Source organism: Danio rerio, chromosome 8 (genome assembly GCF_052040795.2).
Source record: "Danio rerio strain M-AB ecotype USA chromosome 8, GRCz13ab, whole genome shotgun sequence".
Classification (NCBI taxonomy): domain Eukaryota; kingdom Metazoa; phylum Chordata; class Actinopteri; order Cypriniformes; family Danionidae; genus Danio; species Danio rerio.
In genome coordinates, this window is record NC_141028.1 from 53,671,389 (window position 1) to 53,699,363 (window position 27,975).

At 35.5% G+C, this 27,975-nt stretch overlaps 1 protein-coding gene across 5 annotated transcripts; it reads left to right on the plus strand.

The window, feature by feature from the left end:
- Positions 1–5,567: 5,567 nt before the first annotated feature.
- On the plus strand, positions 5,568–27,967 carry si:dkey-75a21.2. 5 transcript variants are annotated; one of them, NM_001123309.1, is given in 11 exon segments: positions 5,578–5,701; positions 6,363–6,575; positions 11,200–11,318; positions 13,824–14,093; positions 17,020–17,063; positions 17,200–17,271; positions 17,361–17,426; positions 23,348–23,392; positions 23,476–24,502; positions 24,819–24,826; positions 27,249–27,967. In NM_001123309.1, coding segments are annotated over 9 exon segments (1,356 nt in total). In that variant the 5' UTR covers positions 5,578–5,632; the 3' UTR covers positions 23,934–24,502; positions 24,819–24,826; positions 27,249–27,967.
- The last annotated feature ends 8 nt before the right edge of the window (positions 27,968–27,975 follow it).

Consider the following 27,975-nt stretch of genomic DNA (forward strand, 5'->3'; position numbering starts at 1 on the left):
GGGCACAACGACTGAGTGACGTCGCATCTGCCAATGAACAGCCATAACTGCCCAGTTGAACCAACCGTTTGCTCAGGCGGAATCAGGAAACACACGGAGCGTGAATTCCAATTCACATACAAGCCGTACGTACAAAAATTGCGTAGAGCAATGGTAACAGCATAGAAATACGCAAGAACAGTAAATGTTTGACGCTGCTCACCGATTGACGTTGACAAGTTTGTCTCAATATTTGCTTACAATACAGAGTATAAATTACAATGTTTGTCGATGAAAAAAGATATAAGGATGAGAAAGAAAGAACGAGAGAAAAATAAAGAACATGATACAATCTTGAGGGTAAAACATTTAAGAATATATTACAGTATATAAATTAAAGTCATTACAAAGCAAATTAGTCTTGTTTGCTTTATTATTTTTAGATAATAAAATTAAATGTAAATAATGACTAAATTCTTGCAAAACAAAAACAAAAAAAAACAGGAAAATATGGTTTGGTATGAGTAAATTCCAAAACAAATTTGTGTATATAGAATTTACGAAGAAAATAAATTCAATTCATGACAAAACAAGCATTTCTTTTAGTAGAGGCAGATTTATAATTACCAAAAATAATTTCTTTAAAATTAACAGAAACGTCTTGCTATATATTATCATTAATAAATGAGCCAATACGTTTCCAAAATTGGACAGCATAATTATAATTCCAAAATAAATGAAAATCAGTTTCAGTATGAAATTGACAAAATGAACATTTTACATCAACAGGGTGCGATAGTATGCTAAAGGACTTTTAGTTTGTCAGTAACCTGGGCTAAGCGCTTCCGGTGAACTGTATCCATTACAAAATCGGCGCGTTTAAGGTTTGTTTTCTTTAAAATTCAGCTATCTCCATATATGTGTGGTATCCGATATAAAGTTGGTCTCAGATTGTACAAGAAACACTGCATTAAATTACATTTCCCCCTCCATGTCATTAAAATATGAACATTTATTTTACCCTAGTATATTCAATGGAGCTTCTGCGCTAGCCTGCTGATTCTGACGGGCGCGTGCGAGTTAACGGCTTTTTGTCTGGTTTTACGCTTGAGCAACTAAATGAATGCCAAAGTCTATTTAACTGATTGTATTTTAATTACATTACAACATCGATGCTGTAAAAGCAACCTTATAAAATGTAAAAAAGTCACATTAACCGTTAACCGGAAGTTTATCAGTATGGGAAGAAACACTAGCTTCGCATATACCGTATATGAGAATTAAACTTTTAAAAAATTTGTTTAATAGGATAAAATACTTTGACCTTGTTGGTGAAGAAATATTTTTGTTGCAAAGACCATATTTTTTCTAATTTTGTAATTTCTATCTTTTTTATTAGAAAAACTAATTTTATTTATAAACATCTCTGTCGAATCAGAAAAGTACGCTTTTTTTAGGAGGGAGATGATTGCTATTTTTAAAGGTTCACAAAACCCTCTAGTACTTTTTTTTTAGATGTTAACAGATTTGTATGTGTTGAGCATCAGTTAAGATAATGTTAGCACCTCTCAGCTTTGTGGGGAAAACTGGATAATTTGGAGTTTTTGTCAGCTTATTTCAGCTTCCGGGTTTAAAATGATTTTTGGGGCGGGATCAAAATTGGCAACGTAGCGCAAAATTGCAAGTGTAAAAAGGCATGGTTTCTCATTATTATTCATAGCTGAGTTTTCTTATCCTATGAGAACAGCCGGCTGCTTAATTATTCATGACTGTGCGTGCTTTCCGAAGGCAAGACAGACCTGCCAGTGCCAAGCGGTGAGACACGGACCCATGGCACACAGTATTTAGCTGGTCATGAAGGGTCGTATGTGTTTGTTTCCATGATCCACGGGGGTTGTTGCATGCTTTTTCCCACGATCCTGTCAGGGCCGATACAGCAAAGCTATATGTGTCCTGGAAGCATTTTTTTGGGGAGAGCAGTACGAGAATTGGAGAATGGCGGACGTTGTCTTTTATCAGGAGTTCATTCACATTTAGACACATCGCCGTGCTGCTGTGTTTGCCTAAATCCTCTAGATTTCCAGCAGGGCTAGTGGTTAAAATAGGCAGGGCAAGAGACCTGCGGCACTGTCTGCATTCAAATCTAAGATTTATACCCAGGGATTTAGGGAAAAGTCCTTATTTATAGTGTTTATATAAACACGATTATCTTTATAATGATATTGTGGTTGTGTGTATGAAATTACGAATAACAAATGTAGCAGGGCATTAAATTACGGTTTATTACTTTGCATTTTAACTTTGTAAACTATAAAATCATGCGTCTCCTCACGATTTGTGTCTCATTTTGTGAGCTAACTGACAACAGTTGTTCGCTCCCCTCCCTGCTGGCCACGCCCGCTCCTGCCCTTCGCTCGCGGAGCTCCACGCCCATTATGATGCATCTTTTGAAAAAATTCTGAGGTAGAAAGCTGGGGGTGTCAGGGCATAGTAATTCCTGATGTTATAGCTCCCATAACAATAACAAAATTTTTTGGACTTACTTGTATGCTATATTCTGAAATAAATTCAAAGTAATTCATGAAAAAAAACTCTGTTGTTAATTAACTGACTAATGAAAAGCTAACCGTTGTTAAACCATTGGCTGAAAAACTTTGGAATTTTGGTTATGCTATAATTACACATCAATAAAAACCTATTGCCTCCATCAAAATAAAATACCCGTTTTGGAAAAATATTCCAAATTGAATCTTCCTCATTTAGATTCTGGTTAAGCCAATAAATTTTGAAAGTATAATTTAAAGAGCAGAAATCAATACAGTTAAGACCTCAGTCTCAGGCAAAAAAAAATAAAAAAGTTGGGAACCACTGCTGTAAAGCATAACTTAGTGTATTTTCTTGAAATACATACTCTGCAACGATAGAGATTTTGACAACCGCTTGTGAAGGCTATTTGAATTGTTTACACTCTGTCTTGGTTATATTGTGTGGTGTAGAGACTTGCGCTTCAGTTAAGAGTCCATGATTCCAGCCTATTCCAGCTTCTGTTGCTACATCATGTACAAGGTAATCAATAGTGAAGACTGAATTATATTTTTTTGTTCTACGACAAGCTTGGTTAGCCTATCTTTGAATGGACAAGTTCTTGCAGTAGTGCCAAAAATGGAACTGTTCTGGGAAAATTGGCACATCTGATCATCCTTATGGGTGGCTGAAACCAGCCTATTCGTTATTCTGATTTGGGCTACACAGCCACTTCAAGCCCCAGTTTAGCCCTGGAGTCAGTGTTTTTGAAAAGCAGCAAACATAAAGGAATGCTTTACATCACGGATGAGAGAAAGTATAACGCAAAGTGGTGCTTCCCACGTTATAGCGCAAAATAATTCTTTAGCCAATCAAGGGCCCCCTTCTTCTGTAGGCCCTGGGGCTTCAGCACCCCCTAAAACTTATGTTAATCCGGCCCTAATTAAATCAACGTTAAAAGTCATCATTGATTTTTAGCCAGTTTTGCACCCATAAATAATGTTAATTCAATGATGATAGATAGATCAAAATGGTCACAAAATCAGCATTTATTCAACCAAAATTAAATCACATGAAATTTACACTGAAACCAACATTGAATAAATGTCAACCAAACTATTGTTAAATTAATGTTGAAATTTAGAAAGTTGATTATTAGCCAGTATATTGCAACTTGAAATAATGTTAATTCAATGATCATAAATCAAAATGGTCACAAAATCAGCATTTATTCAACCAAAATTAAATCACTATTTACACTGAAACCAACATTAAATAATTATTAAAACATTAACCAAACTATCATACAATTAATGTTGAAATTTAAAGTAGCTGATTTAAGATTTTTTAGCCAGTTTTGCACCCTGAAGTAATGTTATTACAGTGATGCTAAATAGAAATAAACAGTCACAAAGTCAGCATTTATTCAACTAAAATTAAAACAATATTTACAAGATAAAAAACACTGAAACAACACCAGTTTAGTGTTGCTTAAAGTGCAGTATGAGTTTATGAAAGTTGCCTCGTTTCAATCAGAGACCACTGGACTGAAAAAAGGAAAACTGAAGTATATAACTTTACATTGTAAAAAATCTTTTAACTCGAATTGTAAAAATTTGTTCATTTTTCAGTTTGTTTTACCTACAGTATTTAGAAATGTTTAGCTAACTAAACCAATAAGTTGTGCAAACTTATGAAGAAAAAACAACAGCAAACTTGTGAAGAAAAAAGTGAAGTTTTGGAAAAAAGCTTAAAACTTATTGGATTCTGTTTAAAAAAAAATTGTTAGTTGAACTTTTGTAAATAAATAAAACTCTACATAATCCACACAAAAATTAACAGTTGTAATTTTTAAATTAAGTAAAATAAGTAAGTTGTAAGTTGTAAATGTGGAGTAAAAAACGTTTTTTCAATTAAGGAAACAAAATATTATTTGTACAGTGTACAGTTGAAGTCAGAATTATTAAACCCCCTTTGAATTTTATATATTTTATATATATTTATTTTCCAAATGATGTTTAACAGAGCAAGGAAATTTTCACAGTATGTCTGATAATCTTTTGTCTTCAGGAGAAAGTTTTAATTATTTATTTCAGCTAGAATAAAACCAGTTTTAAATTAAAAAACAAAACATTTCAAGGTCAAAATTATTTGCCTCTTTAAGCTATATATTTTTTCGATATAGGCTTTTCTTTGTACAGAGATTGAGCTGCATAAGAGAGACGAGACTGTACCTTTGTTTTGGCGAGCAAAATTCTTCCTTTAATAGGCAGATCTCTTTGAAGCCAACTAATAAATGTTCTCTTTTTGCAATGATTGGATTAAATTTTTGATATTTTTGTTTATTAGTCTCAAAGTTACACTAAAAGAACCTCTATACTACTGACATTAAAAAAAGGTTTGGGATTATATACCATATGTCATTTTTATGTCTGATATAATGTTTAATCCAATTCAACTTAAAAACTGTATTGGAAGTATCAAAATCAAGCACATTCAAGCCTCTTGATTATGGACTACATAAAATGTTTCTATTTAAATAGTGAGGTTTGTTTTCCATATGAAATGAAACATCCCTGAATATTTTTTTAATAACTTATTTTGATACATCTAATACTTTAGCAAAATACACCAATCGTGATAGACCTTCAGTTTTTGACAAAAAAATCCTTCTTTTAAGTGATAAATCCCTTATGAGTCACCTGTCAAATTTCTTGTTAATTTTCATCAAAGGAGGTTGTAAATTCTATTTGACTGATCTATTTGTATCATGTTTGACAGTTCTTTACAAATGTCAATGCCAAGGTAAGTTACTTCTTCTCTGATTGGAATACCTTCAAATTTAGTAAAAGGATTGTTTTTGTCTTTAAGTAGCAATAGGGTACTTTTTAAACATTTAATAATAATCCTGATATAGAAAAAATATGAAGGCATTCTATAATTTTTCTAACTTGTGAAATATATGTTTTTTAAAATAGCTGGGACTGTAATTTCCGTCATGTAAACACATTATTTCCATTTAAATGTGTCAGAGTGGGCGAGAGCACTATCTGTAAATCTCGCGAGAGTTTCGTTTACCCCATCGCGATTCGCGAAGTTTTGATCTTTAGGCTGTTCTCAGCTTTACAAGATGAAGATAATAAAGTGTCGTTTTTGTATGGGAGAAGAACGTGCAGCAGAGGACACAGATCATGTAGAGGTTTGGAGTTATACAAATTAGCAGCGGCAGCTGTTTTCACCATTAAAGAGTGAGAGGTTTGTTTACGTGAGCTAGCTGGCTAACGTTAGCACTGCTAACATGGTTTATTTACAATATTTACCTTTAAATTAACATTACGTTGCTCGCTAACTTATTAAAGACAAGTTTTAATTAAATAAGGTTTTGCTTACCAGTAATCATCTTTACCGCAGTTATAGCGTAGTTATACCACTATATAACAACCGTGGTTATTACGTTTGGTTAAAAGCTTGTTGTTTTTCAGTGTAACTGTTAATGGCATTTTTATACACCGATATGTTATGATAGACAATTTATCATTCATCAGTGCTGTTCTGTATCGGATTAGTTATAGAAAAGTGTAAATCACACTGCCCGAAATTAATGTTAAAGGTTAATGTATCTTTATTAAATACTGTGCTGCATTTATGTACTTAATACTAAATTAAACACAAATTCATATCATGTCAGTATTTCCAAAACCAATGCCACAAATGTACACAAACCTCTAACTTATAGTGATGAAATTGTTTTGGCAATGAATTGCATGAAGATGTGTGTGAATGTGGTGGTGTAATGTGACCTGGACACTTTATTTTGAAATGTATTGAGTGTGTTTTGTTAACTGATGCTTTGCTTGTAGAAAATCTTACCACCCGGCTACAGTCATCTATTGTGTCGTCATGAATTGCTGGAAAAGTTAGAGGACATGGAAAACTTCCGAGCATCGCTTAAATTGCAGATGACTTCAGAAGAGCAAGTCCAGAAGTGGCTGGAGGACTTCCAAAAGACCTCGGCTTTAACGTGGAGAAAATCCAGGACGTATCCTGACTCTGGCCGCTACAACAAATACAGAGTAGGAAGAAACTGTGTGCAATAGAAAGTAGTGCTGCACAATATATCGGTTTAGCATGGATATCATAATGTGTGCAATTTGATTGTTATATTTCATACTTGATTCACTCCCCTACAAAATCATCCCGGTCAATCCAAGAAAATGATTTCTTTCCAACTAGAGCTATTCATCTTGTAATATTATATTCATAACGCAATATACATCTAAAGCCAAGATTATTAGCCCTCCTATAATTATTATTTCCTAAAGGATGTTTAACAGAGCAAGAAGTTTTTCACAGTATTTCCAATAATATTTGATTCTTCTGGAGAAAGTCTTATGGTTTATTTTAGCTAGAATACATTTTTTAATAAACATTTTAAGGTCAATATTATTAACCTCTTTAAGCAGAATTTTTTTGATTGTCCACAAAACAAACCATCATTATACAATAACTTGCCTAATTACCCATAGTTAGCCATAGCTAATCATTAACATAGTTAGGTCTTTAAATGTCACTTTAAGCCGAATACTAGTATCTTGAATCATATTTAGTAAAATAGTCTGTACTGTCATCATGGCAAACATAAAATAAATCAGTTATTAGAAATTAGTAATTAAAACTGTTATGTTAGAAATGTGTTGACAAAATCTTCTCTCTGTTAAACAGAAATTGTGGAAAAAAAACAGGGCGCTAATAATTCAGGAGGGCTAATAATTCTTCAGCTGTATATTGCAAGGAGAGAGAAAAAATATATAACAATATTGTGCAGCCCTACAATAGAGGAAACATGATATCTAAAATTAGTTTGTTTACTGTCTTAACATTTCTGTGATATTTCTGTCATGTATAATAATTTTAGGTACTTATTTACACAAATAAATCAGTGAAAATTTGAAAGCTGTTAGGAACTAGCTCTCCCCAAAATAAAGGTTTGCCATCATTTACTCTTGTCAGTATGAACCCAAAAAGATGTGTGTTCATCTTTGAAACACAAATAACAATATAATTAATCAAGATTCTGAGTGTAACGACGGGGTGGGGTGACAAAGACAACTGGAGGTAAGATCCAATATGCAGGTTTATTCAGCGTCAGGCAAGCAGTGTTCAAATCAGGTGTTAACAGGTATATGCAGGCAAATCCAAAATCGTAATCAATATTCAGGCAATAGGTCATAAGGCAGGCGGCTAAACTAGAGAACAAGGGTAAACAAGGCTAGGGTCTAAACACGGAGAAAACAAGACAAGGAGAAGCGCGTTGTAATGTCACTTAGTAGTAAACAAGACTCGGCAAACTGGAAGGGTAAAGGAGTGGCTTAGGAATGGTTTGTATCAGTCTCTGACAAGGTTCAGCTGGTGAGTGCAATCAAGCAGATGAATGAGCATGAGTGTCTGGGAGCAGTGCATGTATGAAAATGTAGTCCTGGGAAATGCGGAAGTGTAGTCCTGGTGTTCGTGTGAGAACCAGCGATCTCTGGAAAGCGATCGCTGGTTGTGTGACACTGAGACAGTTACTATTTTAGAAGTGCTATGCTTTAAAATGTTCATCTACAGTGTAAAAAATGTAATGACAAATAGTCAAGAAACATTTTTATGTTGATTTAACTTATTATGCATTTACAGTTATACAAAGTTTCACTTAATATTTTTAGTAAGCTTGATTGAAGTTGAGATGACTAGAAAAGTTAATTTGACCAAACCTGTTTTTGTTTTACAGTGCAGAGATAAAGTCCACCTGGGGTCCGTTTTTCGTATGTAGATTACTCAATTAGCTGGATTTGTTTATTGACGATTTGACACAATTCAAGATTGCTTCGAATAGACATGCACAATATTCAACCATTTTTTGTTTGTTTGTTTTATAAAGGAATAATAATTTATTCAGTCATGTACATGTTCTGACAGCTAGTATGATGATGATTTGATGCTTAGCAGAAACATTTACCTTCACCAAAATGCATTTTTGATGCAAAATAATTTAAATTCCTAACACCGATTAAAAAAACTAAAATAGGCCTAGGCTACTATAGTAAAGAAAATCCGCTCTTAACATAAAACTAAATAAATAGTTAAATACTCTCGACACATGAAAGTGTAAAGCCTGCAGCCCACAACAAAGGCAGAAAGGTATTGCGTACAGGGCTTTACATGAACTTTTTTGATCACCAGCCACAGTGGCTAGTAGTTTTCCAACGCTACTAGCCACTCTGCATTTTCACTAGCCACAATTTTGTTGTTGGGAAAATATTTTTATATGCGTAAATATGACTCTGACTTGCTAAAATTACTTAGATTTTGTATTTTGTCCACATGCCTTCTCGTTCATTTCACGTTTTGTTTGTCGTGTATGAGCAAATGGGTCATGGTTTCATACTGTCATACTGCTAACTGTTTTTTATTTCACATGACTTTTCAGAACTCAAAATTAAGGATTTACCAAATTTACCAAATCTCTGACCGCACCAAACAATAATTATTTCTTAGCGACAAATTTTAAATTACAAAACAAGCTAAATATAGCTGTATGCTATACTTTTATTTAATAAAAGATTTCTTTAAAAAACCCAAAGAAAAACAATTGACTTTTAAAAATAATTATTGTCATTTATCAAAAATATGCACAGTAATCCGTCCTCGCTAAAGGTCTCTCAGATCACCAGTTAACTACACATAGCCTAAATGGAGAGTTAATCTCATATTAAAGCAATGTTGTAAAAAAAAAGATAATTAAAATATATTAACAAGAATAACCATAAGCAAAAGAAAGCAGGTGAAAAACATGTGTGATAATGGAAAGATGATCACACATATAAGGCCAATTAATAATCTGTTCAAAGCGAAAGGAACCGGTGCTGCTTACAAAAAGACATATTTGGAGCTCTTGAAAGCAGCAAGCTATACGACATTAGCAAAACTTTTTTGCCTGACTATTTGAAAGAGAACCGATCACAGTTGCGTCCCAGGCACGGTTGCTTAAAGGCAAGCAAGGAAACAGGAGAGCGCACGCGCTTTAAACAGTCGCGCGCATCACATCAGCTGTTAGCGCGAGTGATCATCCTCTCTTTCGGTATTCATATAGAAAAGAACCAATGGGCTGCAGAGTGTCACATGGGCCGGCCTGGTCTGTCTGTCCGAAAAAAAAGCATCTTACTTTCAGAGAGTCACAGATCAGAACATCGTAAATTAATAAGGCAGAAAAAAAATGACAGGCTGCTAAGCCTTTTATGGGCCGATCAGAGCTAAGACGATGATCAGCTCGGTCCAAAAAGTATGACGACCCAGCAGGAAACTGCCCAGTCTGCCAGATGGCCAATCCGCCCCTGTATTCATCTGCTTTCTTCTCGCATGAACGAATTTTTTTTTGTTAAGCCTGATTTATACTTCTGCGTCAAGTGACCGGCGTAACCCACGGCGCATGCAACGCGCGTAGCTGTGCATTTATACTTCTGCGTTGTCTCTGTCGGTCTGCATTAACACTTCCGAAACGCTAGTTGGCAGTGAGGTGTAAATGTTCCTCTGTGTCGAGTTTCTTCGCTGCTTTACAAGTGGCTCAAACTCGCTCATTTTGAGGCAGGAACCGGCGGAGGGGCAACAACTTTAACTATGAGGTAAACACAAAACAAAACTTTCCATCCGGAGCTCCTTAACCGTACTCCACACTTGTAAACAATCGCTCGCGCCATTCGCGCGGCTCTCGGCCCCGCCCAGACTCGTCAGCGCTACCAAGCCGACCAATCACAGAGCTTACGCTACGCGTCGTTGCGACGTGTAGTTAAATTTTTTGAGAGGTGCACGTCAGTGACGCCGACGACCACGGCGAAGGGCTATGCGTCAGCGCCGTAGCATACGCAGGCGTTTGACGCAGAAGTATAAATCACCCTTTAGTCGTGCTGTTTCTGGATTGTAAGATCACATTTGCACGCATATTGGGTCATTCTTATAGTTGAACCCTGCTTTTAAGCAAACCACAATTTAAAAATTATTTTCAACCAGTCAAAGTGGCTAGTGAGAGTGTCTGTCTAACCCACCAAAGCTGAAATCTACCCACATTTGGCGGGTGTTAATGTTAAGCCCTGATTGCGTATCATATTTAACAAACCGTTTACTACGAATTTGATGTAATCATCTCACATAAATAATTAAATATTACGTGATTGCGTGAGACCAATCGAAGATCAAAACATGACCTCTCTGGACAGAATTTAAAAACATGGAGTAGTTGCTTGCTTTTTAAAATGTCTAATCAATCCTTTTTGCCATACAACAGAATTTCTCACGCACAAACTCTAGTGTGACTGCAGCATTATTCCGATAAGAGAACAATGGAGGGTAATGTCTTTAATGGATATTTCACCCAGAAACAAGAAATTCTGAAGAATATTGGGGGGAAAAGCAGCTATTGACATGCATAGTAGTTTTGGGAAAAAAAACGTCTATGGAAGCCAATGTAAATGCAGTTTTTCTTCCAACATTCTTCAGAATATCTTTTTTTTTTGTGTTCAACAGAAGAAAGAAACTCGAATATCTGCGTAACAAGATGAGGATGAGTAAATGATGACAATTTTAATTTTGGGGTGAACTAACCCTTTGAACTAACAACAAGCCTATTTTCTCCAAAATTAATTAATTATGCATAATCCGCAGGTGGATCTGAGATGCCATCACAAAACATACAGCGCATCATCAAAGACTAGCAAGAACACTAACTGCCCTGCTACTATGTTTCTGATTCTCAAGAGATCTATGCACGAAAGAAAGTCCAGGTGAGACAAAGTTTATGGAATACATTCGTAATGTTTGTAATATAATTCAACAGTGCTTTCAACCATGAGAGATTCCAGCAGGACATTCAGTCTTGAGTGGTGGACGATATGGGCAAAATTTATATCACAAAATAATTGTACACAACCTAATTTCAGCTGATATGATATAATTCCAATATCTACAGTTGAAGTCAGAATTATTAGCCCCCCTGAATTATTAGCGCCCCTGTTTATTTTTCCCCAATTTCTGTTTAATGGAGGGAAGATTGTTTCAGCACAATTCTAAGCATAATAGTTTGAATAACTAATTTCTAATTGATTTATTTTCTCTTTGACATGATGACAGTAAATGCTATTTTACTAGATATTTTTCAAGACACTTCTATACAGCTTAAAGTGACATTTAAAGACTTAACTAGGTAATAAGGTGAACTAGGCAGGTTAGAGGAATTAGGCAAGTTATTGTATAACGATGGTTTGTTCTGTAGACTATTGGAAAAACAATTAGCTTAAAGGGGCTAATAATTTTGTCCCAAAAATGGTTTTTAAAAAAATAATAACTGCTTTTTATTCTTATTTTTATTCTCCAGAAGAAAAAATATTATCAGACATACTGTGAAAATTTCCTTGCTCTGTTAAAAATCATTTGGGAAATATTTAAAAAAAAAAAAAATTCAAAAGGGGGCTAATAATTCTGTACTCCCCATCTGTGCTCGCCCTTGAATATGTTTACCAACTCCTATTCTATAAAAGCACAAAAGCCATATATAGAAAATATCAGAGTTGACAAATTAAAAACTTAAAAAATGTAATTTATTATTATAATAAAATTATAATCCACATCGAAAGTCCATCTTGTTTGTGCCTGTGTGTATTGAGGGAGCCTATATTAAATAATGAACATAACAAAACTGCCTGCTGACGCACACAGTTAACGTTGATTATTAAATTAAGATAAATAAAAAAAAGCAATGTGTCAGAGACCCTTAAAAATGTCTGACTCAGCTTAAACAGTTAAAAAAGTGCAACACATGTTTGGTCATGTATAATTATAACCATATTGTATAAATATTATTGTAACTATAAGCCTACATCATGCTGACGATCAAAAACGCAATGTCATGATATTACAGGCGATTGTCTTCTGACTGAGTGCATCTTAAAATACATTAATGACACTCCTCATAGAGCTTGAGAAGCATACAGTTCTTTATGATCTATATAATTTGTAAAAAAAAAAAAAAAAAACTTGCAGGTTAAGGAAACAGCATAAGAGGAAGTTGCCGCGGGCCTTAGAGCAGATTCACTCATTTTCTTGTCAGCTTATTCCCTTTATTAATCCAGAGTCGCCACAGCGGAATGAACCGCCAACTTATCCAGCAGGTTTTTACGCAGCGGATGCCCTTCCAGCCGCAACCCATCTCTGGGAAACATCCACACACACATTCACACACACATTACGGAATTTAGCCTACCCAATTCACCTGTACCGCATGTCTTTGGACTGTGGGGAAAACCAGAGAGAACATGCGGAGAACATGCAAACATGCAAACTCCACACAGAAACGCTAACTGAGCCGAGGATCGACCCAGCGACCTTCTTACTGTGAGGCGAACGTGCTACCCACTGCGTCGCCCCTTAGTGCAGATGAAAAGTAAAAAACAGTATAGCCTATTTATATAGACAGATAAAATAGACAGGAATATATTGATCTGTGCAACAGTTGTAGATCCGCTGCATGCTGCAGACGCAAAAAGTAAACGCCCACTCGCTGCTTCTGCACTCCATACGCGCACGCGGGGAGAGAAACAGGTGGGACTCTGGTCTATTTTGACAAATACACACTGACGTTGCATGCTTATGCAGAGGCCAAAATGGAGGTTTGTGATTGGGCCTGCCCAGTGTCAATAAAGAAAAGAACCAATAGGCTGCAGATTATGTTACATATGGGCTGGTTTGTTTGAAAAAGAAAAATCTGACTTTCAGAGCGTCAAAGATTGCAGCATCCTTTATTAATTAGGCAGAGAAATGCGTCAGTCTGCCAAGTGTTATAAGATCTTCAGCCCGGCCCAAAAAGTACATCGGCCCAACGGGAAACTGCCCGGTCTGCCAAATGGCCAGTCCACCCTTGATGACAGTACATAATATTTGACTAGATATTTTTAAGTTACTACTTAAATAATGATGGTTTGTTCTGTAGACAATCAAAAAAAATATGTTGCTTAAGGGGGCTAATTATATTGACCTTAAAATGGTTTTACAAAAATTAAACACTGCTTTTATTGTAGCCGAAATAAAACAAATAAGACTTTCTCCAGAAGAAAAAATATTATAGGACATACTGTGAAAATCTCTTGCTCTGTTAAACATTATTTGGGAAATATTTTAAAAAGAAAAATATTATTATTAATTATTTAATATTGATTTATTATCTAACAATATTCAGTGTATTTCGCAACTCTGCATTTAAAAACAAACCAAAAACTAAGTTTGTCCTTCCACAGATCAGGTGACCCACACATTGAAGAGGGCTATTTTCTTCATGTGAACTTGAGGAACGAACATAACCACAGGCTGCACACTGCTGAGGTCATGCGGTGGAGAGATGTATCCAACGACACCATCGAAAAGCTTCAACAGCTCTACAAAAGCGGCCACTCGCCTTCATCTGCGCTCAAGACTATCAAATACAACTTGCAGGAAGAGGAAGGCGATAATTATCTCTACGCTATTACAGATCGATCCATCTGCCCAGACATTCAGTTCTGCTACAGGTCAGTCGATTAAGAGGGGTTTGAATTAAAAGATTAGTTAACCAGAAAAATGAAAATCATGTTATTAATGGACCCTTTTTACATTTCCGGGTTTCTCAGCAGCAGAGGTCATCATATTTGGGTAAACTTAGAACGCAGCGAATGGGAGAGTACAACAAATATGTATTTTTACAATCCTAATTACTGAAATAATACAAGTAAAACTCAACGATAGTGATATGAAGGCTTTCAGAAAAAGGAAAAAATATGTGAAACTGATAATGGCAATCAAAAGAGAGGAAAACATACAATTTACTGTCCTGACCCCATAGACGCTGAATTACAAACACTTTGCACAGAAATGATAATTAATTTTTTTGTAATTTGATGCAAATATAATATAATGTAAATACATATAAATGTTATAGGTGGGCATAGATTAAAAAAAAAATCTAGATTAATCTCACTGTAATCTTGAAATTACTCATTTGCTCATTTGAATTCTGCAGAAGGCATTCAGAATATTTGCGATACCTAAATAATGACTAAATATAAGTCTTTGAGATCTGGTTTCTCAAGCCAGGTGGTGCATTAGACCAGGGGCTCATCACCTGTTTCCAAAATGCATCACAAACTGCTTGAGTAACTGTTCTACTATGATAATTGGTGATGAAAATAAATGATATTCAGTAAGATGTGCTTGTGTTTACTGTTTATTCAGTTAAACATGAATTGTGAACTGTTGGCCTACAAAAGCTCCAAACAGCGATTTTTGATTACCTTAATCCGACTAAAGTCATAACTGAACTAAACAGAAATGGAATAAAGACATGTGGAGTATGCAGATATTAGTGGCATTATTGAAGTAAACACCGGAATCAAACTATTACCATCATGTAGGACTTTTCGACTGTTTCCCACAAGATCCACACATACACCCACCTGCCAGTAAATCACGAAATGCAGAAGTTTTTTTATTTCCATTTGCCGTGCGTTATTAAATTCCATAAAACTCTCACCAGTCCTTATTCCTTATTTGCGTTTAATACCCCAGTTTGTCACGGGGGCAGGATGAAATGTTCATGAGTTAAAGTGAAACTGCTGAACTGCAGTTAAAGTCACCAAAAATTACAGGAAACTCTTACATGAAAGCACTCTACGTAAACACCTTAATTATATTATTGTCTATTAAGGCAAATAACTAGACTACAGATGTCCATGTAAACGCAGTCAGTAGTGTCTTCGAAGTAAGTGAAAGATCCAGAAGGGCATCCTGCTGATTTGATTCACAAGGGCACTTTTTTGTCAGACGGCTCACCGGTTTGATTTTCATTCACCCTCATTCATTTTAAAAAGCACTCGGTGCATTTTATTTGTATATGTTTTACTCGAACTCAGAAACTTTACAGGTGCCTGATAGTTAGATGTGGAAGATGTAGAATACGCACAGATTCGAAGACTTGTTCTCGCCACCTACACTGGAATTCGGTCAGATATACATCCACGCTAAAATATCAAGGTGAAAGTCATCATAGCTTCTGTAGAATAGACCCAGCTCCCAACCCAATTTGAGAATAGATTGATATTTTATTTATCACGCGATAAGAGTCTCGCGTTAACGCAGATAACGGCCCACCGCTAATAAATATACATACATAAAAAAAAAAATTTAATATTTAAAACATCCAAAGATTGGAGATGCTGATGACCTCTAAACACATCATAATAAGCTTGTAAAAAGGGTCCATTACTCATGCCATTCCAATCCCCTGGAACAGAAATTGAGGTATTTTAGATTAAATTCGAGAGCAACAGTCTATGAAAAAGTAGCAAAAAACTTTTCATGTGATTTAATTGTAATCAAATGAAGCCTAAAGAACACATTTGTTTGCCAAAAAAACAGTAAACAGTTTTGTTTGCCCATATCTTCCATATCAGAGCAGGGTGTGTATTTACAATGGGCAATATGATTCTTGCGTAAAACATTAAAATGTATCTTTAAAAATTTGGTTCAAAGTTTGTGCCAAAATCTTTGTAATGTAATGTAGCATGATGTCAATTTTAAAAAGTCAAATATATTGTGATATTTCTTTAGGATTTACCTAAATATTTTATAAGTCATGCAAGCCCATGTGATGAGATTTTCTTGTTTTTGGCCTTGTATTTTTAGGTTTTCAATATAATAATTCATTCATTTATTTATAAAAATCATTCGTTATTTACACAAGTCAGGGTAATCAGACAAATCATTGTACAAGGATGATTTATTCTGTAGACAATCTAAAAAACAATATTGCTTAAGGGGGCTAATATAATATTTACTTTAAAATGGTTTTTAAAAAATTAAAAACTGCTTTTATTCTAGCCAAAATAAAACAAATATGAGTTTCTCCAGAAGAAATAATATTATTGAAAATACTGTGAAAAAGTCCATGCTCTGTTAAACATCATTTGGTAATATATTTGAAAAGAAAAAAGAAAATCACAGGAGGGGCGAACAATTTTGACCTCAACTTAGACATCATAACAGAATGGAATTTTAGAAATGTATGACCCTAGACCACAAAACCTTATTTTGTACGAGTAATAATTTTGGCTCTTAAAATGTATATTTGGCTATTGATAAAAATATGTTTTTCTTTCATGCTAAAAGTCATTATATTGTTAAGAAAAGATCATAAAGATAATAAGTAAATTTCCTACCATAAATAAATCAAAACTTAATTTTTGATTAGTAATGCGCATTGCTTGAAACTTAATTTGGACAATATTCTGATTATAGATTTGATCTATATTGATTACAGATGTTTAAATAGTAATGTGTGTGATGTATATATCTAATTTCAAAAAACAATCAACACTTATGGCTGGTTTTCTGGTGCAGGGTCACATATGTATGTTGATTCTATCATATAATGAACCATACTTTTATTATATTTCACTGCAGGTTATATTACAAGCTTTTTCCCAAGTCATTTGCTGAACCTGCAGGTGAGATGATTCTGACAAACCTAGAGTGTATAGATTAACAATTCAGAGTACAGAGTTTTGCCAATTCTATTGTGCTAGCATCAACGTTTAATCCCATGTTTATTTTTTTTTTTATGAAATATGGATTTCCATTCAGAGAAGGACATTTCAGAAGAGCTTTTTAGACCATTAGAGTTGGAGCAATCATGGGAGACAATGACAGTCACAGGTCAGTTTGCCCCTGTTGAATTAAAATATGAAGAGATATCTACAGTATATAAATATCACAACATTATGCCTTTTATCTGAAACAAGCAGATGGACAAGCCACGTTCAATGAGGAAACGGTGTCTGTTACCACAGTACCAATCATCACCACCACAGGTGAAGTAAACCATTTTCTGACCATCACATGATATCTGTGTATTATTTCTTCATTTTAAGCAACTCCATTGCTAGAGCAAGAAATTTCAATGTTATAATCAGGAAATTCCCTATAAAAGTTCACTTTAAAGGGATAGTTCACCCAAAAAAAAAACGATCATTTACTCTCATTCATGTGGTTTTAAACCTTTGAGTTTCTTTTTTCCTCATTAATTTTCTTTTCGGCTTAGTCCCTTTATTAATCCGGTGTCGCCACAGCAGAATAAACGGCTAACTTATCCAGCACGTTTTTTACGCAGTGGATGCCCTTCCAGCCGCAACCCATCTCTGGGAAACATCCACACACTCATTCACTCATACACTCCGGACAATTTAGCCTACCCAATTCACCTGTACCGCATGTCTTTGTACTGTGGGGGAAACTGGAGCACCCGGAGGAAACCCACGCCAACGCAGGGAGAACATGCAAACTCTACACAGAAACGCCAACTGATTCCAGCTGGGGCTCAAACAGAAACCTTCTTGCTCTGAGGCGACCGCACTACCTACTGCGCCACTGCGTCGCTGTTTCTGTCTTCTGGTAAACATAAAAAAATATATATTTTGAAGAATGCTGGTTGCTGGCACCCATTGACATCCAAATATGGATTTTTTTGGATGTCAATGTTACTATACAAACAAAATGACTATGGATGCTACCAGAGTTTTTCAAAATGTATTTTGTTTAATGATAGTTTAAAGAAACTCATGAACAAATGAATGGTGAGTTATCGATGACAGTATATTCATTTTGGGTTAACTATTGCTTTAAATTAACATAATATTTTGGTTTAATTACATCAACATAATAAATCAAATATATAACAGTGGTCAATGTTCTTATGACTATATTATGTAAGCTGTGTTTTTGAAACCAAGGCTGTATCCAAAAATCGCCCCTTATATCCTTAAAGTGTGCACTATTTGAAGCAGTGGTGTCTGAAACCATAGTGGACATTCTAAAGTGCACTCAATCACTCCCACAGTGCACTGCTATAGCAAGTGTACAAACCAAGGTAAGTTCAACAGCTTGAGAATACTCATAATGCACTGTGAAAGTTCATGCAACTGACCTCAAATGGACATCCAAAGCAGAATCCTATGGAAAAAAGTTTCCATAAAGTGTATTATTTAATTGTTAAATAACGTATTGGAGATTCACTGACAGAGTAAAGCAGCAGCTGAATGTGGCGTAAATCTGGAAATACTTGTGCATGTAATTGCTGCGCATGACATGAAGTAATAACAAACACTGTCACCATTTTTATTTTATTTTTATCAACCAGCAAACTGCAAACAATATTATTGTTGTTTAAAACAAAGCTACTCGTACACTTAACAGTGTAGTGTATGAATTTAGCGTCTTTCAAATTTTTTAGCTTTTTTTTTGTATTTAACAGAAATTCTAACTGTTTCACAGACGACATTTAAAGGTTGACAAATTAGATAAATAAATGACCAAACTGCCAAATAGTTCCTGTGATAAGTACAACGGCATTCACCACCAGGAGGCAATATAATCACTTACATAAGAGAAGTTTGCTTTCACAATCCAAAATAAAATAAAAAAATCATTCAACCTGAGCGCCCAACTGCTCTACCCCTTCCGTTACATTAGCAAAGCTGTGAGCATTGAGTGTTTGAAGTGTTCAACATTCCAAACTACTTTGCTACGATTGAATGTGCACCATCGGGGTGAACTGAAAGAATATTTCATTGTGACTGCACTACTTACACCAGAGCTGTCCAACTTGGTCCTGAGGGGCCGGTGTCCTGCATATTTTAGTTCCAACCCCATATAAACACCCCTGAACCAGCTAACCAAGCTCTTTCTAGGTATACTTGAAACTTCCAGGCAGGTGTGTTGAAGGAAGTTGGAGCTAAACTATGCAGGACACCAGCCCTCCAGAACTTAGTTTGAACACCCCTGACTGGAAATGGCATGGAATAGTGCAGGGGTGACCAACCCTGTTCCTGGAGAGCCACCTTCCTGCAGATTTCAGTTGCAACCCATATCAAACACACCTGAACCAATTAATTAGGACCTGAACACCACGTGATAATTACAGGCAGGTGTTTTTGATATGGGTAACAACTGAAATCTGCAGGAAGGTGGCTCTCCAGGAACAGGGTTGGCCACCCCTGCAATAGTGGATTAGTGGGGCGTCATGGTGGCGCAGTGGGAAGCACGATCGCCTCAGAGCAGAAAGGTCTGTGATTCGAGCCTCGGCTGGTTCAGTTGGCTCTTCTGTGTGGAGTTTGCATGTTCTCCCCGTGTTACAATTATAACAATATCAACAGCAACACTCATGCACAATATGTAGTGGAATCAGTCATGGCCTTGTGACATAAAAAGCGCACCATATTTCTTTTTTTTTAGACAACAAAACAACAGACTAGGAATGCTCAAAATAACCGCTTATCAGTTAAACGATTAAAAAATATTATTTTATATATTTTAAAAGTTTGGCTGCATAAGGGGCTGATCACAGTGAACGCGCTTTTTGCATTGAGAATGGCATTTTTCGATTGGTTTATTAACGGCTGTGAGTGTTAATGGACCCTGCACGCTTCACGTTATGCTGTTGCACGCTGTGTGCTCGCAGTTGAAATAAAACTCAACCCTGAGCGGAAAAGCACATTATGTCAATTGCGACTTTTTCATTCCTTTTGTTGAGGTGCCGGCAGTGTTTGTGTTGTCAGGACGACGGATAACTTTTAATGATGGAGGAGAGACTTGTGGTCGCAGTTTCAAGTTATCCAGTGCTGTATTACTTTACAAATCATGAATATCACAATGTTATTATATATTACAATTATAACAACATGGACAGCAACACTCGCGCACAATAGACCAGCTGATTCAGGCGTTTCTAATAGGGACATAATAAGAGCACCAGTGCAGTGTGGTGCGCCTCGCATATTTTTTAAACGGAAAAGCGTAATCAGGCCCCTGATGTGCAACAAATATCTGTTAACTTGCAGGATGGTAACACTTGCAAACACATGTGCCTACAGATATTTTTTGTCTAAGAAGCAAAATGAATGAAGGATATTTCTGGTCACAGTTTGACACGGACGAGTTGACACAAACCAGCTCTGATGCTGATTGCCTCTGTGCTGCCTAGAGCCGCGTCATAAACTTAACAAATAGGCTATTGATGATTTAGCCGGTAGAGCTTGCGCTGAGCGGAGCTCTCAGTAAGGGACCGTCGGAGAAGTGCTTCTTTTTCTTCGTTTTATTTTTTCCTTTTTTTTTGCTCTGTCCTGCGTGTTTTATTTTAAACACAATAATTTTCTCTTAAATGAGCACAAACAGTTACTAAAGTAGTCGAATGCTTCATTATAGATCTGTGCATTTTTACATTAACTGATCTGTTATCAAACAAAACACAATGAGAGATTCATTTGCTGCTCTTCACATAACTATAGTAACTTTAATCAATATGCAAATACAATTAAAAGTGAAATAGATTTTGTAGCTTTATTTATTTTCTGTATAGACCATTGATTTTAATTGGCCAAACCTTTTATTTTATTGTCAGTATTTTCTAATGTTTGCTATGTATTTTATCATTTGAAGCTATTTGCTGTCCCATTATTTTTTAGATCCCAACGTTGACAGATTGCTAATCAATAAATAGCTATAGTGCTATCTGTTAGTTTTAACGTCACCTAATGTTATGGAAGGGCATAGATGTTATGGAAAATAGTAATAGTAATGTAACTACCCCCATCATTCCTTCCTCAAGCAAATGTGTAAATATTAGATCTATTCAGAAATAAAGTTAATTGCATTGGCATATTTGTCCGACGTTTTCCCAGCTTGTAATAGTCGATGAAAAAAGCTGTTTAGTTTCTTATGACTATACACTAGCAGCGGAGTTTACTGCGATGTGACGGGGCTTGATCATAATCAAGGGGCTTGATCAAAGGTTGATCATATTCTCTTCTAAAAAAAGAAGAGTATCTTTGTCAACAAAAAAATGATCACAGTTACAGCCAGCATCCCACAAAAAGCACTTCGAGCCTCATTTTGTGCATATCAAATCGCAAAATCCAAAAAGCCACACACCATATATTTTTGACTGCTTTGAATGGATACATTTTTTACCCATTTTTCCATATTAAAATATTATGGTGGGTCTTGAGATTGAATTACTTGCCTAGGTGGGTCCCGGAATAAAAAAGTTTGGGAATCCCTGATTTAGTGTACAACCAACAAACCAACCTTTTTTCCATTTGGAAAATTTGTTATTCATATTTCTTATATAGAATGGTTTTTTTATTTAAAGCTTGACTTTTATAGTTACATCATTCAGTAAAACCAACAAAAAATTAAAAGCTGCTCTTTTCTAGGCTGATATAGTTGGGAATTGTACTCTCATTCTGGCGTAATAATCAAGGAAGACACCAAGACACTACGTATAAATAGTAATAGTTAAACTTTTTATTTATAAGTGAACTATATTAGTGGACTATTGTAGGGAATGAGGGCGGCATGGTGGCTCAGTGGTTAGCAGTCACCTCATAACAAGAAGGTTGCTGGTTCGAGTCCCGGCTGGGCCAGTTAGCGTTTCTGTGTGTTTGCATGTTCTCCTCGTGTTGGCGTGAGGAGCTAAATTAGCTAAAATAAGCTAAATTGGCCATAGTGAATTGAGTGTTTGTGTGAACGGGAAAGTGTATGGGTGTTTCCTAGGGATGGCTGACGTGAAACTGACGTTTCGACACAGTGTCGAGATCCCGAAGCGCAAGTGTTTGAAACACTGCACCGAAGCATGATCCGAAGCACCCAAGTCACCTGACTAAAGTGTTTCGAAACACTTGGTCACGTGACTAAAGCGATTCAAAACATTGATCTCCTTAGAAGCGTTTCGAGACCTGGCAAATCTCCATTTGACTGCCAAGGTCAAGAAAATCCCATTTCATATGGCCTAGTGGACTGTGCATGTGCACGATGATGATATGCATTAAATGACTTTTTGGGTTCGAATCCCGACTTCTACAAATACTCCGAAATCATGGTTTTATGTGTTTTTATTATGTTTCTGTTTTGTGTAGCCTTAATATGATACTGCTGCAGTTACGCCATCAATTTAGCATCATTTTTGTAACACTGTAAAACAATAATTAATATTTTTACAGTACTGTGATAGTTTGGTTTAGGGTTTGGGTAGACGTTAATAAAATACAATAAATTTTATGAATAATATTAATAATTCTTGATAACTTCAGGCCACAGTTTCTGATCTAGCAACAACCCTGTTTTAAGACCAAAACAAGACATATTTATTAACAAATTGTTTATTCGGATATCAGACCAATGTTGAAACAAAACGTTTCAAGAGCAAAGCATTACCAACTGGTATTAAAGCATTTTATAATAGCTGCAATTGCCTGGCTTCGAACCCGCCATCCCCAAACGCTAGTCAGTCACCTTAACCGCTGCGCTACATTGATTGAAGCTAAATTCTACAAAGTGGGCTTTAATACCTCAATTAGCTCAACTGTTATGTGCTGCAGCTGTTTCAGTACAATACATAAAAAAATGACCACTAGGTGTCACTGTAGAGTGGGGTTTCGAAACGTTTCGAAGCTTCGACACATTTGCTTCGACTGTTATAGTGTTTCATTAAGCCTCGCTTTGCCCACCACTAGTGTTTCCCAGTACTGGAAGGGCATCCGCTGTGTAAAACATATGCTGGAATAGTTGGCGGTTTATTCCGCTGTGGCAACCCCTGATAAATAAGAGACTAAGCCGAAGGAAAATGAATGAATGAAAGTAGGGAATTGAAAATGAAGGGATAGGGACCGATTTTGGATACAGCCTAAGATATAACATGAAATCAGACATTTTGTAATTTGAATGTGTTTCTGTTTAGAAGCGGAACATTTCACACAAGAGCCAGTCCAAGAACCAGGCCCAAGTATGCCTTTTTTAGTATTTCCACATATATAAATCTAATCATGTTAACAGCTTAATCATCATCATTGTATGCATCTGTCTAAGGTACAGCTGCTGCAGAGACTGTCGGGACCTTGGATGGACAGCTTGAGGACGTTTTTGGGATCCTAAAAAAGAAGCTAAACGAGGACGCAAGTTTCACACCATCTATTAGAGCTTTTGTGTCTAATTTCTATCAGTTGAAGAATGACAGCGCCTTGCAGTCGTCGCTCTTTTGCTTTGGTAAAGTTGCCGAGATAATCAGCCAGATCAGCGTACAACCGGCCGCAGGGCCACGGAAGAAGGGGGCTGGACGTAGAGCTGTTGGCAGACCCCCAAAGAACTCAAGGAGAGAGCATCCGTACTGCAACAGCAGAACCGAGGATGCTCCGCCAACACTCACGTTCTGTTTGCAAGAAACGAACACCCTCGAGAAGACAGATGAACCACAGACAGCAGCTTCTGGTGGGTGTACAGATCCAATCACTGTCGCTCTACAAGGAACACTAGAGACAAACAGTTGAGTTGAAGTAGTTTTCAATCCATTAAATCGCTGGGTCTGGCGAGAGCCCTTTTAGCTTAGTGCAAGTCATCAAATTGGATTAAACCATTAGTAAAAAAAAAAAAAAGTCACACTTTATTTTGATGGTCCGTTTGTTGAATTTGAGCTATATTGCATCTACACGCCAACTAATGCTCAATAGACTATAAGTAGACTGTTAGGTTGGGGTTGGGGTTAGTGTAAGTAGTGTACATTTCGGTAACACTTTATAATAACTACACACTATAAATCATTTATTAAGAATTAGCAAATAGTGAACTCATTATCTGTTAAGCATTAACTCTACATTAATAAGTGTTAGTAAGCAGTTTATAACTGCAGCTACAAATGCTCCATTCTTGACTTATAAGCACCAATATAATGTGTTTAATGATTGTATTTTCATACTTAGTTAATGATTTATTTTTCATTACTAAATTAAGTATCGAATTATTTACAAACTGTTTTTATTTAAGAGTAGTTGAGGGTTTTTAGGATCATTCAGAATGAGTTAGTAAATGATTAATAAACTATTGAAATCAACATTTATATGTCTTATGACTTACATTTATATGTCTTAGTATTCAGGCATATATTAATGGTTACTATATATGTTAATAAATGCTTTATTAACTCAACTTCATGCAGTTTTGTGACCTAATCTAAAGTGAGGACTACTCTTGCTTTATAAATCCCTTATAAATGACAAATAAAGGCTCAGTTAAATTCTAAACAGGAAAAAAAGACATTATTCATTTCTCTTCATTTAAAGATACACAAATGAAACTGTATCAAATGAAAAGTAAATCTGTGCAACCTTATCTAAAATAGAATCACTGCAGAGTTTAAACATAGCATCTTATTATAATGTTAAATTTTTATATTGTTGTTGTTTTATCCAGTTTAAGGTCGTGTTTTGACACTCCTGTTATTTTGCAATGTTTAAACTTTACAGTAATTTAACTTTTTAGAAAGATTGCACAGATTATCGTTCATTTTTTGGTTCTGAGCCTTTAATAGTCATTTATAAGGGATTTATAATGCATGAATAGTCCTCACTTTAGATTAGGTCACAAAACTGCATGAAGTTGAGTTAATAAAGCATTTATTAGCATATTAGTTAACTATTAGTATATGCCTGAATAATAAAACATATAAATGTTGATTTCAATAGTTTATTAATCATTTACTAACTCACTCTGAATGGTCCTGAAAATCCTCAACTACTCTTAAATACAAACGGTTTGTAAATAATTTGATACTTAATTTAGTAATGAAAAATAAATCATTAACTAAGTATGAAAATACAATCATTAAACACATTATATTGGTGCTTATAAGTCATGAATGGAGCATTTGTAGCTGCAGTTATAAACTGCTTACTAATGTTTATTATTGTAGAGTTAATGCTTAACAGATAATAAATTTACTATTTGCTAATGCTTAATAAATGATTTATAGTGTGCAGTTATTATAAAGTGTTACCTAAGTTGCTTATAGTCAGTTAAATGTCTGTTGAAGGAGCAATATTAAGCAGACAGTCTGCTAATACTCAAATGGACCATCAAAATAAAGTGTCACTAAAAAAAAACGTTTTGATTATTTTTTCCTGTGTAAGGGTTGACTCTTCTGTAGTTACATTATTTACTAAGATCAATGGAAAATGAAAAGTTGCTAAAGGGTGGAGGAACTATGACGTCACCTTGTAAGCGAATCGGCTGCTAGCATAAAACTGGTTCGCTCGATAAAATCCCCATAGGATTTTCCCATAGGCTTTTCAAAGATTGCAAATAATAAGCTCTGTGTTCAATCACTGTTCATTACACTTACCTGTTTTGTCCAGCCGGACAATCCTTACATGGAGTTACAACTTTTATTACTTTTGGGACTTAAATGCAAACGCAAGAACTGAAAAGCTAGCATTAGGCTATAAACACATTGCAGTGCATTCGGGGCGCTCTCCCTTTACGTTAGCACCACTCTACTACCGACAACTTTTTAAGCTTATTTTCGGAAATATGATCAATGACAACAATTTACTTTCTCGGTTTATTATATTATAATCCACACTATATATTATAAACTATTAAATACGCAAAAATACATCTGTATATAGACCTACCTGTCTTTTGGGTAGTTTTTTAAACGTGGGAAATACATTTGAAAAGTTTTAAAACTGTATGTCTAAATGTGCTTACATAGTATTATCATAAGACACAATTAAATGTGTATCGCTCGCGTGCACACAGCCTGCTTACCTTAGATGACAAAAATAAGGCGTGAAGTTCCATCAAGGACACAGAACAACAATAAATATTTTGTCACGAAGTACAGCCATAAGCAGCTCATACAGTCATATCTGCTATAAATTTTAAGGAGGAGTGTACATATTGCAGTTATGATTAAATGTGTTAAATGTGCTCAGATAAAGAAAAAATACAACGAAAAATTTATTGTTTACGTTGAAATGATATGTATGTATTTTACACGTTTATTCACACGTTTGCATTACTGAGAACAGGAAAGAGACAGGCTGCACTGGTAAGCAGTATCCCCATAATATCATTTAGTTAAAGTAAATGATCAACAAATTAATCTGTTTGACGGTCTCTACAAGTGAAGGCATTATCTACACACAATATAAAATAAATTCCCAATTACAAAAATACTACAAACTATAATATATTAGTCATAAAAATACCTTAATCACAGACAAATCCAAATCCCCAACGCAAGCGAGCTGCGCTCCAGACCAGTTCAGCTCGATAACGTATAAAGTCTTCGACACCGCCTGTAGTCCCATTTAGCAACTTAATAGCAACCGTCTTTTTAAAGAAGCGTGACCGATTTATAAAATCAAGAGTGTGCTGTAACTGATGTCTTTTATATTGTAGAATAAAAGGTAAAAGTATCTTGAGTTTTTGTTTGCCACAAACCTTTTTTAAACAATATAACTAAAATCCCATTGAAAAAACCTATTGACTTTGCAACAAGGGAACCGAAACTGCTAAAATGCTAACTCGCTTCTGGGTTTTTGCTTACAAATTGACGTCATACTTCTTCCACTCTATTGTCAATATGTAGGAACTATACTTCTCATTCTGGCAAACCAATCAAGGAACTTGCTGCAGCAGGCACAATGATATTATGCAGCAATGTTACCAACTTAGGGACTATATGCTCTTTGATTATTATGCGTTAATGAGAATATAGTTCCAAGCAGTGTGCGAATTATACATTGACGAGGAAAACTACCAAAAATCTTGACCTTTTTTAACAAGATGCTAATGGTCTAATCCGATACAATGATTTATGCTAAGAGTGCTCCCGCCAGACCCGGATATCGACCTAATGGATTCATATATGGTTAAACTGTATAGGGAATGTGTAAAATAAGTCTATTTCCAGTGTTGCTTTAAGAAATCGCAGCATTCAAATCAAAAGGTGCCCCATTAGCTTTATATTTCTGGTCTTACTGCACACAACTCAACAGCGCATGTTGTTGTACTCGCGAAAATGATCCAAACATAACCACCTGCTGTCTCCATTCAGGTACGCAGTCAGTTCACATTACATAAAATCAAGGTTTTTGTCTTAATGAGGGTTTTACCCTGCAGTGTCTCATTATGGAAGTAAAGTATGCTGTTTATTGTTATTTAACATGTTTTTTAAGCACATAATGTTAAGGTTAACATTTTACTAAAGTGGTTTCTGATGTTCAGAGCAATGCGATGCGAATGAGCATTACTATTTAATCTTTTTATTTCTCACCCATGCTTTATTCAGATCCAATAATCCGTGGGGTTTAGTTAAAATAATTACTTTTTGGCAAAACATGGCCAAACTATCATGACGGTTCCTGTTTATGCATGTTAAAAAAAAACGATTGTGCATTATTATTTGCAACATGCAAACAGCTTGTGCCATTTTCTCCAGAAAGCACTATAATGTCTTTAATTATAGATTTAAAACTGACCTTTGTATAAGTACACTCAATAAACCATGGATGATCATGCATATGGGAT

Bases quoted from the DNA above. Each gene is read 5' to 3' on its own strand.
- si:dkey-75a21.2 (XM_087263975.1), top strand. From the start codon at position 5,633: ATGAAGATAATAAAGTGTCGTTTTTGTATGGGAGAAGAACGTGCAGCA. The intron at 14,094-17,019 runs GTCAGTCGATTA...ATTTCACTGCAG, and splicing joins GACATTCAGTTCTGCTACAG to GTTATATTACAAGCTTTTTC. The intron at 17,427-23,347 runs GTGAAGTAAACC...GTTTCTGTTTAG, and splicing joins ACCAATCATCACCACCACAG to AAGCGGAACATTTCACACAA.